This window comes from Zonotrichia albicollis, chromosome 1 (genome assembly GCF_047830755.1).
Source record: "Zonotrichia albicollis isolate bZonAlb1 chromosome 1, bZonAlb1.hap1, whole genome shotgun sequence".
Taxonomy (NCBI): domain Eukaryota; kingdom Metazoa; phylum Chordata; class Aves; order Passeriformes; family Passerellidae; genus Zonotrichia; species Zonotrichia albicollis.
Window position 1 is genome coordinate 69,694,067 of NC_133819.1, and position 12,831 is coordinate 69,706,897.

At 43.5% G+C, this 12,831-nt stretch overlaps 2 protein-coding genes across 2 annotated transcripts in view; one reads left to right on the plus strand and one right to left on the minus strand.

The window, feature by feature from the left end:
• LYRM4 (LYR motif containing 4) overlaps positions 1 to 6,432 on the plus strand; it is an 89,202-nt gene extending 82,770 nt beyond the window's left edge. The window contains exon 3 of the mRNA XM_005481707.4: positions 2,138 to 6,432. Coding sequence (XP_005481764.1) covers positions 2,138 to 2,311 — 174 coding nt within the window. The 3' untranslated portion in view covers positions 2,312 to 6,432. The remainder of the gene's footprint in view (positions 1 to 2,137) is intronic.
• Positions 3,026 to 11,904, minus strand: PPP1R3G (protein phosphatase 1 regulatory subunit 3G). The gene has a single exon (XM_014275816.3). It carries the CDS (start codon positions 11,664 to 11,666, stop codon positions 10,821 to 10,823), a length of 846 nt encoding a protein of 281 aa, XP_014131291.1. The 5' UTR covers positions 11,667 to 11,904; the 3' UTR covers positions 3,026 to 10,820.
• Positions 11,905 to 12,831: the final 927 nt, after the last annotated feature.

Consider the following 12,831-nt stretch of genomic DNA (forward strand, 5'->3'; position numbering starts at 1 on the left):
GAATTTTTCAGCAGCTATAAATGGAAGGTTTGTTTGTTTTGTCTAAGGCACATGGGAAAGGCTTGATCATAACTTTAAAAATTCAATGCTAATGGCTTAAAAAACAAAAATCCTTAGGTTTCAAAGTTCAGCTTACAGTGACATGGCAGAGGTTGTGGAAGGCAGGCAGCAGAGCAGGCAAGCTACAGCAGCCCAACAAAGGCCGACAGCACAGCAATCGTGGCTCTGCACTTGCTGAAATGCCTGCACGCTTGTGGTTTGCTAAGGAAGCAGCTCACACATAAATCTGTGCTTTTATTGCATTCAAGTCAAGAGGTGCAGCAGTAGATAACATCACCTGTTGGCACAGGGACAGCAAACAGCAGCTTCTACCTTTCTCCTACAAATCCATCTGCCCCAGCTGAATATGATTGACTGAGAAGTCACGTACTCAGTCTCATGTATCTCCCCCAGCTGGGGGAGAAAAAAAAATGCAATTCAGGTTTCAGCATTTTTGTAATCCCTCTGAGCCTCCCATTAAATTTGCTCTACTGTGTGGGAAAGGATTAAAGATTCTTTGGGCTCCAAAACACAGTATACAAAAATTAAGTACTTCAGCATGGTTTGTGGTAAGGCAGCAACTAAAGTGTATAGCCTGCCACATAACCCAGAACAGCGAGTTCTCTTTGACAAGTAACACTTGTTGACAGCTTAAAATTTCTGTGGGTAACACATGTCACAGTTGTGTATGGCCTTTGTATTAAATATTCTGTATGCAATATATTTCATAAGAAACTTCAAAAATAATCAGAGTTGTTCATATGCTGTTACTAACTTAGCTCAGAGTGCCAAAAGAAGGAAATATTTGTTGGCAAGGAAAACTTCTGTTCCTTTACGAACAGCTTCATAAATGCTCCCTTGTAATAAATATTTCAAGATTAAAATCAATGTGTTACAAGTTTCAGACAAGGCTGTTTATCAAGATTAAATAGTTCATTTCCTAAAAGGCAATATTATTCACATTTTATGTGAGTGTGAGCACAGATGAGAAATTTTTATTCAAGAGAGGCCAGGATTTTTTTCCCACAAAAAAATGTTAAATGGAAAATGCTAAAAACATTCTTTCCCTGATTTTTTACTACTTTGAGAGCCTGACTTGCTGTTAGGTTTAATTTGCACAGTATTGAATTCTACTAAATATACCATGTTTAGTGTAATTCAGCATCTAGTCTTTTTTGTCCTAATTCAACACTTAAATGTATGAACATTTTTTTTTGTGAAAAGGACACAGAGCAGCTGCTGTGTACCCAGGCCTGAAGGAGAAAGTACGGGCAAGAAAGGGCACAACAGATACTAAAAAGTAGACTCCAAAATCCATACTTTTAAAAATAAACATTGTCTTCTGCCTTCACTACCCTACTTGCATGAAACTTCTTCCTTCCCCATCTCAGCTGCTAAGCCAAGAGCTGTGTGACAACTGACAGCTGCTCATCCAACCACGATTTACCAATGTTATGGGGCAGACCAGAAAGTGCTAAAGAACAAGAGGAGTCAAAGCATCAATGTTGCATTTTTGTCATATTTCGTTTCCTCATTTTGCTTTCCTAGAAAGCACAAATATAGGGGGTCTGAATACCATCTTGTGAACAAGAGGTAGCTCCAGTATATGTAAAATGCTGCTGCTGAACTAACAACTGTTGAACTGTTTTCCCCATTAATAAGGGAAATTACATTAGGATTCCAAAGGAGCTGGTAAATAGTACTATGCCATGCAATTTATATCTAGGCTCTCCACCTAAAAAGAATAAGAAACACCTGCTGATTATATCCATAGTTTTGTTTTTCATTATATTTGTCTTTTCATATTTCTCAACATAGAACCTGCTTGCTTTTTCTCTGTTGTAACTTCTAATGTTATTTTTTGAGACTTTAAATGGTATTCCTCAATGTCATTATTTCAAGATTTTATATGTGCAGGTATTTTATGTACTGGTTATTTTTCTTAAGATGTAGACAAGTGTACTATTTACAAAAAGAAATGTTTAGAGAAAGAAAAATGTAATTATGGAAAAGCTGAATATCTGGGCTATTCAATTCTTGGGGGTTTTTGTGCAGCCTAAATTATGACCTGTTTACTGATGTTTTGGTTTGATTTCAGGTTACCATTGGCGAGATGTATGCCACAGAAAAATTGGTCATTGAGTATCCAATAGACATACAGCCAAGAAAAGCCTCTAATCCTGAAACAACACTGGCCCATCTTCAGCATCCTACAGTGCCACCACGTACAGAAACTGCACCACGTACAGAAACTGCACATGCCCACGTCTGAGCTTGTCTGTTCAGCATAAGAAATGCCTGAGAGACTGTTTTTGGCAACCACAGTTCTATTTTCTAAAGGGTCACATGTTCTAAGATAAATAGCTGTGATTTATAATAGCATATAAGGTAGTCTTGGAATCTGTTTGCTTGTGTGTCCTATGTGATGGAATAGTTCCTGCTCTATTACAACAATAAAACTTCATCAAACTACCTGCAACCAGCTACATTATTCTGCTGCTGACATTGTCTCTCACTGACCACGAAAAACATGTTCGGTTTAAAACCCCTAAAGATTTAAAATCCTTCACCCAGTTACTGAATTTGTATTAATCCTGTTGCACTTAGAAATATCCAGCATCTGAACTAAATTAGTAAGTACATATTTTATTTAAAGTATTAAAACCAGAGATGATCAGAATTTTCGTCTCCTGGACTTTGATACTTACAGATATCACAGGCTGCATTGTGTGGTTTCCTTGAAGAGCATCCCTTGACATTTCAGGAGGTGACATAAAAAAATCACTAGTTCTTTCTTTAGTTTCCAAGAGTTAATAACCAGTCCTACTTTGAGCAATTAACTGATCAGAATAGCAGAATGGAAGACTTGAATTACTGAGCCTTGGGAGCTTTCAAATGTTTTTTCACCACCAAGTCCTTTAATTTGTTGAGTCGAAGCTATTAGCAGAAAGCTAACTTTATCAAAGATTTCCCTTTTTCACAAACATCGTGAATTTTGGCAGAAGAAAAAGAACCTGACTGGACCAGTAACTCAAGTGCTGTAAGTCATGAAGTGGCAACAAGCTTTGCCTAGAAAAAGTGCTCAGCATAGCATTTTATTGATTATTCCTACATCCATAGAAGGCTCAACACTTTTAAGACCACAGATTAATAAAGGAAAAATTTTGATCAGGTTTTGCTCAAAATTTTGCTGTGCTTGAATTTGTTTTCAGTTAGAAATTTGCAGAAAAATTAAGCAGTGCAAAGCTGGCATACCGGAAAAAAAAATAGTTTGCTTTTATTTCAGTGAATTGTTGGGGGGTTTTAAGTAAAGAAACAGAAGCTCAAAACTAGTTCCACAGCACTGTGACCTTTGAAATCCACCCCTTATTTTTCTTGCTTCACAAAATTCATCTTTGTTTATGTTCTTCTGTGTTGTTCATGCTCTGTGAAAACATTATTGAAGCAGAGTGTCTAACTGAAGTGTCTAATTTAGAACAAACTCCCATTCCTCACTGCCCTTTAAAGTGTATTTTACCATTTTTGACAGTTATATTGAGATGTATAGTAATGTACAGAATAAAATAGTCTGTACCTGAGACTGCCAATGTACCCCCCTTTCAATTTCAGATAAAAAGCAAATACAATAATAATTCTCCCCTTATTAGGTGTATAAGTATTGCAATGTAAATTGCTTTTAGTGAACATTTTATTAAAATGGAATTTAATTATTCTAATAGGTAATATACATTAGATTTTGTATTTGAACAGAAATATCCAGAACAACTGGATAATTAAGTGCACTTAAGTTAATGGGGAAAGTGCAGGGGAAGAAGGATTTGATTGCTCTTTAAGCTTCCAGTGAGCTCACAGAAATGCAGCATCTTACACTCTTAGATGACACAGGCCTGGAAGGGCTGCCAGTTTTATACTGTTAGAAACCTGGTTGCTAAAACAGTACATGTAAAATCCTTGTCTAAAACAGCTTAATTACTGAAACAAGCACTGCATACAATTTCAGGATCTGAGAATGTATGCTAGAAAGCAAAATAAACATATTTATAAATAGAATAGCCCTGATTTATAAAGAGGGACAACTCTATCGATAACTGGTTTTGGTTTTTTTTAATACCTAAATCTGTTTTCACCATATTTGTGAAAAAATAAGGGAACTCTTTCAATGTATAATCAGTTCTTCAAAAATACCTTTCCAGTGCAGTTCTTCAGCATTGTTTCCAACAAGAACGCAGCTGTAGATGGTATGTCCTGTCATATAGGCAGGCAGTCATGGGAACGTGAAATGTCTTATTAATTCCTTCCAAAGTATGAAGGAGATTACTTCTCCATTAATGCCTAAAAATTCTGTTGTTAAGTTTTTGTGGTAGATAAAACACTACTGCAGTCCCAGTTCATGGCATCTGCTCCAATCTTCTTTCTCAAGGCTACCACTCAGATTCCCTCTCTTACTTCTGCTTTCAGAGGAGCAGTAGTAGCCTTCAGGTACATTCTACAGAGAGAACCATCCAGGCAGGGGGGGGAAAAGTGGTGGTGCTCTGTAATTTCCCTCTGTCCCCAGTCCATACTGCAGAGGGCAAGACAACTGACCTCAGTAAAGCACATATCAGTTCTTATTTGAAATTACTGATCAGCTTATCATATGGTGTTTATACTGTACTTACACAGTATTTATACATTACTTATTAGAAGCAAGGTAAGAACTCCTCTGCTTCTACAGTCCAAAAGCCTGCGTAACACTATCTAGCTTGTTAACAGGAGTGCAAAGCCAGCAAAGGCATTATCACTTACTCCTCAAACCCAACAAGCATTTTAGGTGCTTGTTTCTTCTTTTGGACAAGCCTGTATGTTTCCTTTGCTTGTAACACACATGTAAGTGCATGGTCATTTGGTGTTAATTATGTGCATATCAGTTGTACATGATTGAAAAATACCTACAAATATATTTTTCCCTTGCCTGACATCCATTTTAAGGTATTTTGCCAAAACATGCCCAGTTCTGTACAAAAACATAACTTGACAAGTGCTTTATCATTGAAATCTTACAAGCTATGGAAAGAAAATACCTGCTAACCACACCTGGCTTAAGAAGTCGATCCCAGCTGTAGGCTGGGGTGACTTGAGTGTTGTTTGGTGTCCACTTGCCCTGTTCTTGCTCTTGGCTGGGGCTGTGCTCATCGCTGCCAATGGAGAGAGCAGCCCGGAGAGCTGGCACTGTGCTCCAGCCTCGGAGCTGCTGTGCTCTTACAGCTGCACCTTCTGCGCTCCACCAGTTCCGTTTACGTTGCAATACTCATTAAATCTCTCTTGGCACGCTGTCAGAAGCTTTGTTGGATTTTGTCAAAGCAGTGTAAACAACAGGAATAGTTAAAACACAAAGGAATGATCCCATGACTAACATACAATGTTCACTGTTATAAAAAGTATACATTTTCTCCTTAGAACAGAGCTCAATAAATATCTTTATTAAAACTGCAATATCTTAGCAAAACAGTTTTGCTTTTGTATTATAATAAAAATGGGTTTTTACCGATCTCGACACTTTAGCAAACTATTGACCTCAGCAGTATGAACCAAAATTTGAGTGTGTGCCTATACTGAAGTTTGTCCTAACTTTTACGGAATAAGCTTGGAAACAGCACTCTGAAAGGAAAAAAGGAACAATTTGATTAGTATTAGTAACTGTTCAAAGGCATTTCTGTTATGTGTTACAACCTCTCAATAATTTTTTCTGCAATTGAAAGCCTGGATTCAAAATGCCCAGCTATATCAGAGGTACAGATTTTCAGGAGGAGAGCAACCCAAGTGAGAAGCATGTGCTTTACATACAGCATTGAAATAAGCTAAGAAGGATTTTAACTTAGTACTCACTTTTCTCAAAAGATATTTCTATTTAAAAAAAAAGCCTCCAAGTTTCCAGGCATTAAAAGCAAAACTTTTACCCTCTAAAACCAGCAGACAGAATAACTATGGAGAAGCACCAGCCCCTCAACTTTACTTCCCATAACACAACATAAATGCATCTCTCCTGATTCCCAGCACAGCCCATATGTACGCGTAAACAGAGCCATGAAAGAGCTGTGCTCTGACTGTTTTCCTGAGTTTTCCATAATGATCTACAGTGAAATCCTGGCATTATTCAAGTCAGGACTATACTGTTTGCTTTATTCTGCCATTCTTAACATAGGCATAGTTATTTCATACTCTTGGGAATATTTTGCTTGATGACCTTTATAAAAAAAGAACTAAGCTGTGCAGCTGTTTAACTGAGTGTTTACATTCCTACTTTTTTCACTATTTTAGAATATAAGAATAGTGCATGAGGCCTTAGTGTGAAAGCAGAAAAAAAAAAAAAACAGAGAAGCCAGTAGCTCTTCCAAAAGCATGTATTTTCTACAACTGTAAAAGGAAAAAAATTGTAACTCTCCAACCTGTTTCACAAACATACACACCTTCAAAAAAATTCCACAGTTTACAGAGGTAATTAAATATGTTTTGCAAGAGATGTTTCTTCCTAAGCTACTTACCTTTTTTTGCTGTTAAACCAGTATCTACTGAAGCTTTGCAAGAGGGGGAGATGATGGTAATTAGTGCATTCAAGTAACTACTCTTCTGTGTTTGGGAAAAAGAACTATGGAGACCTGTGAAGAATGTACAGGCTTTCTATTGAAAGAGTACACCCCATAAATATTTATAACAGTCTTTGGCAATATGCTAATCCAAGGCAAGTAATTTTCCCTCTCTCAGAAAGAATCATGAAAAAACAATTAAGGTGATTTAATTGCTGCCATGCACAGACAGCAGATTTTGAACTCTTGACAGATGAACATTCATCACAGTGCCATGTTATCCTAACCCCATAACACAAGACTCTGAACAGAATGGACAATTAAACCTAGATCATTTCCCTTACCTTCCTGCAGTACTTTGGGCTAGATCCAAATCCCAGCGAAGCCAATGGGAGCAGAAGCCAGACTTTCCAAGTACTGACTGAAAGCTCCAATTTTAAATAAAACAGAAGTAGTTTTCATGCAAGCTTACAGATCTTCATGGCACCAAAGTAAATTTAGCTTTACAGCCCTTTCCTGAATCATTTAAATCTGAATTTAAAAGAAAGTGTACATGGCAAAAAATTGCTTAAGGAAGATTTACCTTTTATGTCCTTCACAGTTACCCCTACAGAGTTTCAACTATATTAAACTTTCTTCATTTATATACACCTATAAAACCGTTTGGCAGCTATTTGTACCCTAAGTCCTTAATCTGTGGTAGGGGAACAGAAATCTGCATAAAATAAAAATCTTTGGAGCTGGAGTTTTTCCAAAAGTGCAATAAATCTTAAATTTCTTATTTAGGTTAGGGGAGGGAACATGTTTATGAGAACATCTTCCAAAAGCTATGCTTTGAATCTTTATGAAATACATTAACAGTAATGCAACGAAACAGAGTGTCTCACTTAACATTTCACTCTACTGGCCTTGAGATTTTAATGGAATTAAAATTTCTTCATTTGATAATATTCCTTTGAGAATAATGTTGCAATTATGCCATGTGTCTCAACCTATGGTCAGGAGCAGGAGCCCTGGGATTCGCTGATGGGGGCTTGCAAGCCTTTGGTACACACATGGTCCAGATGGATTTTTACAACTGCTGCCCAGTGTAATCTTTGATAAAGCCTTGCTTTTCCATAGCCCTCAGGAACCTCAGCTATGAAAATACAGACAACTGTGAGCAGGCTGTCTTTGAACCCTACTTTGGAAATCTATGCTTCTGTAAAATCCTAAGAGCAAAGAAATGTACTGGCTATCAAAAAGTGAGTATGTCTGACTCCCATCTAGAGGTTTTCTCCTTCTTTTCACGAAGAGTAATTCTCAATAACAAATAAAAGCACTTCAGCAGGTATCAAAGCACAAAAATGTTAATTAACGCAATTGTCAATTAACACAACACAATTGGCAGGATTTTCAATTGGCACTGATTTTCTGAAGCGCTCACAAGATTTTACTGCCTAGCCTCAGCAAGTACTTTCTTGCATTTCGAATTTCAGGTCACACATCTGAAAAGCACACAGAAATGTCACATGTTCTGGATGTCAATGTTTACAGTGGACCAGAGAACATTTCCAGGCCTCTATCAGTAGGCACAGCTAGCCAGCATTCTTCGTGATACCGCCTCTGCCCAGGCACCAGAATATGGCTGCTCCTTTAAATTCTGTTAGGGAGAGATCTCTCCCCTCCTTTTTCTGGCGGTGTTTCCTTCTTCTCTGAGGCAACTAATAAACAAAGCACAGAATAAGGAAGGGGCTACAGAAATCCCAATTATTATATTTAAATGAAGGATCAATCTTGACACTACACTAAGAGCACATTATTTCATTGATGCAGCAATCTGAAGAAAGGCTAATTCATACCAGGTTATCCCATGTAACATCCTGTAATCCTGTAATGCATGACAAGTTAAAACAAACTCGTGTAGGGGAACAGCAGAGTTCACTATTCTCCCTTAAAAACTTTTTGGCGAGAGTTCACATGTAACCTGAAGGACAACAGTACAAACTTCTGTTTGCCTGCACAGAGCTCTCCCTCTGTGCGTTGTCAAAGCAACTGATACAGTGTAACAGTGAATGGTTTCCCGAGGAATTAAACACCTCCTTGTCTCTGGCTGTGTTCTCACACTGTGCTGTACGTGCAGGGTTTTTTGGGAGGAGGGAGGACAGGCTGTGTCTCAGCAGCAGTGTGCGTGTGAGCAGAAGTGCAGCACCTTTAGTCTGAAGCTCCCTCTGCTTCCCGTCTTTCCCCCAGCAGACTCTCTGCTTTTAGCTCTGGGTCTGTTCCAGCCAGCTCAAAAGGCAGGTTAGCCGTAGGCTTGAAAATATTCTCAAGTGTATGGGGAATCTTATCAAGAAGCTATTTTTTCTAATGTTGTCACGATGGCCTTTAAAATGTTTTGCATCTTCAGAGGAAATGAAGACCTGAAAAATCTCTCACTGTGCTCTGTTTCAAAATAGGAAAATGACATTCCATGGTCTTACTGAACACCATGCATCCATGTCAGAGCATTTTCTGCATTCTGGCAATTGTTCTTCATTAAGCAGAAATAACCCATATTTTGAGATACTGTATCAAAAGAAAACAAGAAGAATCAAAGTTGCAGAAGAGCCCCAACAAAACTTGACCATAACCTACCTACTTTTTACCTATGCTAGTAAAACTTCCTCACGCCACAGCTCTGCTGAGGATGCCTGTCACAGACTCAAAGGGTGGTTTGCCTCATGCTCTGGCAGGACAGCAGTCATTTTCAGCTACAGCCCTAAACACTGCTTACAGACAGGATCATCCCTGGTCAGGACACACATTCCATAGGTTGCAAAACTGTGAAGCCTGCTGTTACATTTTGCTAAATAAAATAAAAAAAAAATAATTAAAAAAAAAAAGGGGCTGGGGAGGAAAGTAAGTGTAATGGTGAGCTCTATGGCTTTTTTTAAAACTTTTTTTTATTCTTACAAACCCATTTGCATTGGTAGTTTTTGCTTAATTTCAAGAGTTGGGACACCAGTAGTAGTCAATCTCTAGGCTTGCAGTGCAAGCGTGAAGACCATAAAATCAATTCAAGTGTCCAGCGCCATAAAGTCCAGCCGTGTGCACAACAAAGTCCTTTCCCAGCAACATACAAATACAGAAAAATATGTAGCAAAAAAGCTGAATAAATTATAAATACTTGAGAAATGTGGTGCAAAATGTAACATAAGGAGATCTGAACTAAGGCACTTGTTTCCATTTGTTACTGAGGACACCCTCTCTGTGTGGCAGCGTCACTCCTCAGTGAGAAGGGTCATCCAAGCCAGACCCAAATCTGAAAATTCAGAACCGTGTATGAGACAAACACCAGCTTTCACTTCACAGTGCACGACTCAAAGGTGTTACCAAAGTTCTCCTGATAAACACAGCATCAGCAAGTATTTTAACTCCTCCTTCGTCCCGGTTTTAGACTCGTCGGTTGTGTGAAAAGAAGTCACCGGTCTATTTTAAGCAAAAACCTTTCTGCACAAGTCCCTGTTGGCTGCTATTAGCCAGGCGGGATCTCCATGTGAGCACGGTACCAAAGTGTGTTGAGTGACAAAAACCAGGGCAGCCCAGTCCAGCCCCAGATCCAGCCCCAAAACAGAGCGCCTGCTGTTCAGAGCTGCCGCAGCCGTGGCAAAGGTGGGACGGGCACGCAAGCCTGTCACGGGTTTGACAGGTGCTCACCACAGTGAATCGTATTGTTATGGAGTCCATTGAACTAAAAGAAAATAACAGAAAAAGGACAAAGCAGACCATTGCTGTCGCAGTACTGTGTCTTTCAAATGGATCTGAGAACGGGAAAATTGGGATCCTAATTTATATCTGTAGCGAACACCCCACCAAGTTTTCACACGAGTGCTCTTGACTAATCGGGTAAGTGGAGTCAAGCCCAAATCAAGACCTCAAAAATTCACTTCAAGAGGGGAAAAGCAGAGCCCACGCTACTCAGTCTCCTCGCGCTCTCTCTCAAAAAATAAAACAAAAAATACAAAAAACCAAAAAGGAGAACAATTCCACAAGCCACAGCAATGCGAGCCTACGCACATCCATATTTCGCTGGCCGAAACTGAAGCTCCTGCTTAAAAACCACCAGACTTGGGGCAGTCTCCGGGCCGGGCCCTCGGCGCGCTGGCTGCGTCCCTCCCGAGCCGGGCCTCGCTCCGGGCGCGGGTGCGGCCTCGCCGGCCCGGCCGGGTGCCGTGGGCTCCGCTCGCCCGGCCGCCGTCAGTAGCGGGGCGCGGCGGGGCCCGGCGGGGCGGCGGCGGCGGGGCCGCCCCCGGGACAGCCGCAGCAGCGCAGCGTGTAGTTGCGGCCTCCGTTGTTATCCCAGAACTCTCCCTGCGGGCTGCGGTAGCGGATGGCGAAGTGCAGGGCCGAGCCCTCCCGCAGGCTCGGCGGGACGCACAGGGTGAAGCCGTAGCGCTCGGCCGGCGGCTCGGGGGGCAGCGGCGCGGCCGGGACGTCCACGAAGGAGAGCCACTCGTTGAAGGTGTAGCGCACCGTCACCTCCCGGGGCCCGGGGCCGCCCAGCACTCGCACCGTGCCCCGCACGTCGGTGGGCGCCGCGGGCCGCCCCAGGCGCTCCAGGCAGACGCGCTGCCGCCGCAGCCGCTCGGCGCTGGGCTCGCCGCCGTCGGGGAAGTCGGGCACCAGGAGCAGCGCGGGCGGCGGCGGGTCGGCGCCGGGCGGCGGCGGGTCCCGCTCCTCTCCGGGCGGGCTCTGCAGGTGCGACAGCGCGGCGGGCGGCACCTGCGGCTCCTCGGCGTCGCTGAAGTGCTTGACGCTGGCGAGGCTCAGCCCCAGCGAGTCGGCGAACTGCACCCGCTTCTTGCACTTGCCGCAGCAATCTTCGCCCGCCGCCGCCTCCCCCTCGTCTTCCTCCTCCTCCCCCTCCTCCTGCCGCTGGCCGGGGCCGGGGGACGGCGGCCGCCCGCAGCGGCGCAGCTCCAGCAGCACCAGCCGCTCCCCCGCCGCCTCCCGCTTGCCGTCGCGGGGCACCGTCGGGGCCGCGCCGCGGAGCCGCCGCTCCTCGGCCGCCAGCTCCTGCCGCGGGCGTGCGGGGCTCGCCATGGCGGGGCGCCCCGCTGGGCCCGTCCCGGCCGCCCAGTGCCGCAGGCGGACGGGCCGGCACCGCTTTATCCGGCGCCCCCGCCGCAGGCCCCGGGCTGGGGGCGCGCCCCCCCGCCGGCCCCGGAGCCTCCCCGCGGGGCTGGGGCTGGGGCGGGACCTCCCCGGACGGGCAACGCGGAAAGAGCCGCGACGGGCGGCCCCGCACGTCCTCCCGCCCGCCGGGGGCCGCCGTTACCAGGGCGCGGAGCAGCGAGCAGCGAGCTACGCTGCCGGCTTTACGGGCTTGGAGGAGACACGGGCAGCGGGGTACCCCCGCCCCGCACACCCAGGCTGAGGGGCTGCTTCAGCCCCTTAATTTGTTATTTAATTGGTTATTTATTATCATCATCATCATCATCACCGTCGTCGTTATTTAGGCTTCCACTCGTCTGAGGTTCAGCGAAGAAAGAGCTCGGAGGGCCGGAAGCCCCCCCAGGTTGGCATCACCCGGGAGTTCTGTCCGTTCGGGGAACGGGGGGCGGTGGGAGTGGAGCGGCCCCTCGGGACCAGCCTGGGCGCAAGAAGGGCTGGGTGCTGCCCGTGAGCCGCTGCCGGGAGTACGTGAGACCCCCGCTCTTGTGTGTAAATCACATCCCACCCATCCTAACTGCAGAGAAAATCTTTGAGACCAGAGCTCGAGGACAGAACCCCAAAGGTAAAACAAACTCCAAAGGCATTAACTTCTTAAAGTACGCTGTGTTTTGTAAGCCAATCTCTTTTTTTTACCCACATTCGGTACTAACTATACTGTTACTTGTGTAAAATCAAGTGCAAAAGGCTCAGGAGGCACACACTTGTGCACAAACACAGAAGGCCAGGCTATCTCCAAAGTTTCCAATTAAAAACAGAAAATCAAGAAGGGAAAACAAAACACAGGCATCATTGCCCCTAAATAAATAAAGAGAAGTAGTAGCCCTCAGGTTTTTTTCGTAGGCCTGACACATAGGAAACAGCATCCTTATAACAACGTTTTTATAAGTAAGATGAGGTCCGTATCAGAGAAGCTTCCAAACTTGGTTCTATACTTTGTGCCTGCCACAGCTATTGTCTGGGGTGATTTGCATGGATGATTGCAAAAATACTACATTATTAACTTCCTCCATTCTTTTTCTCATGGAAGAGACAC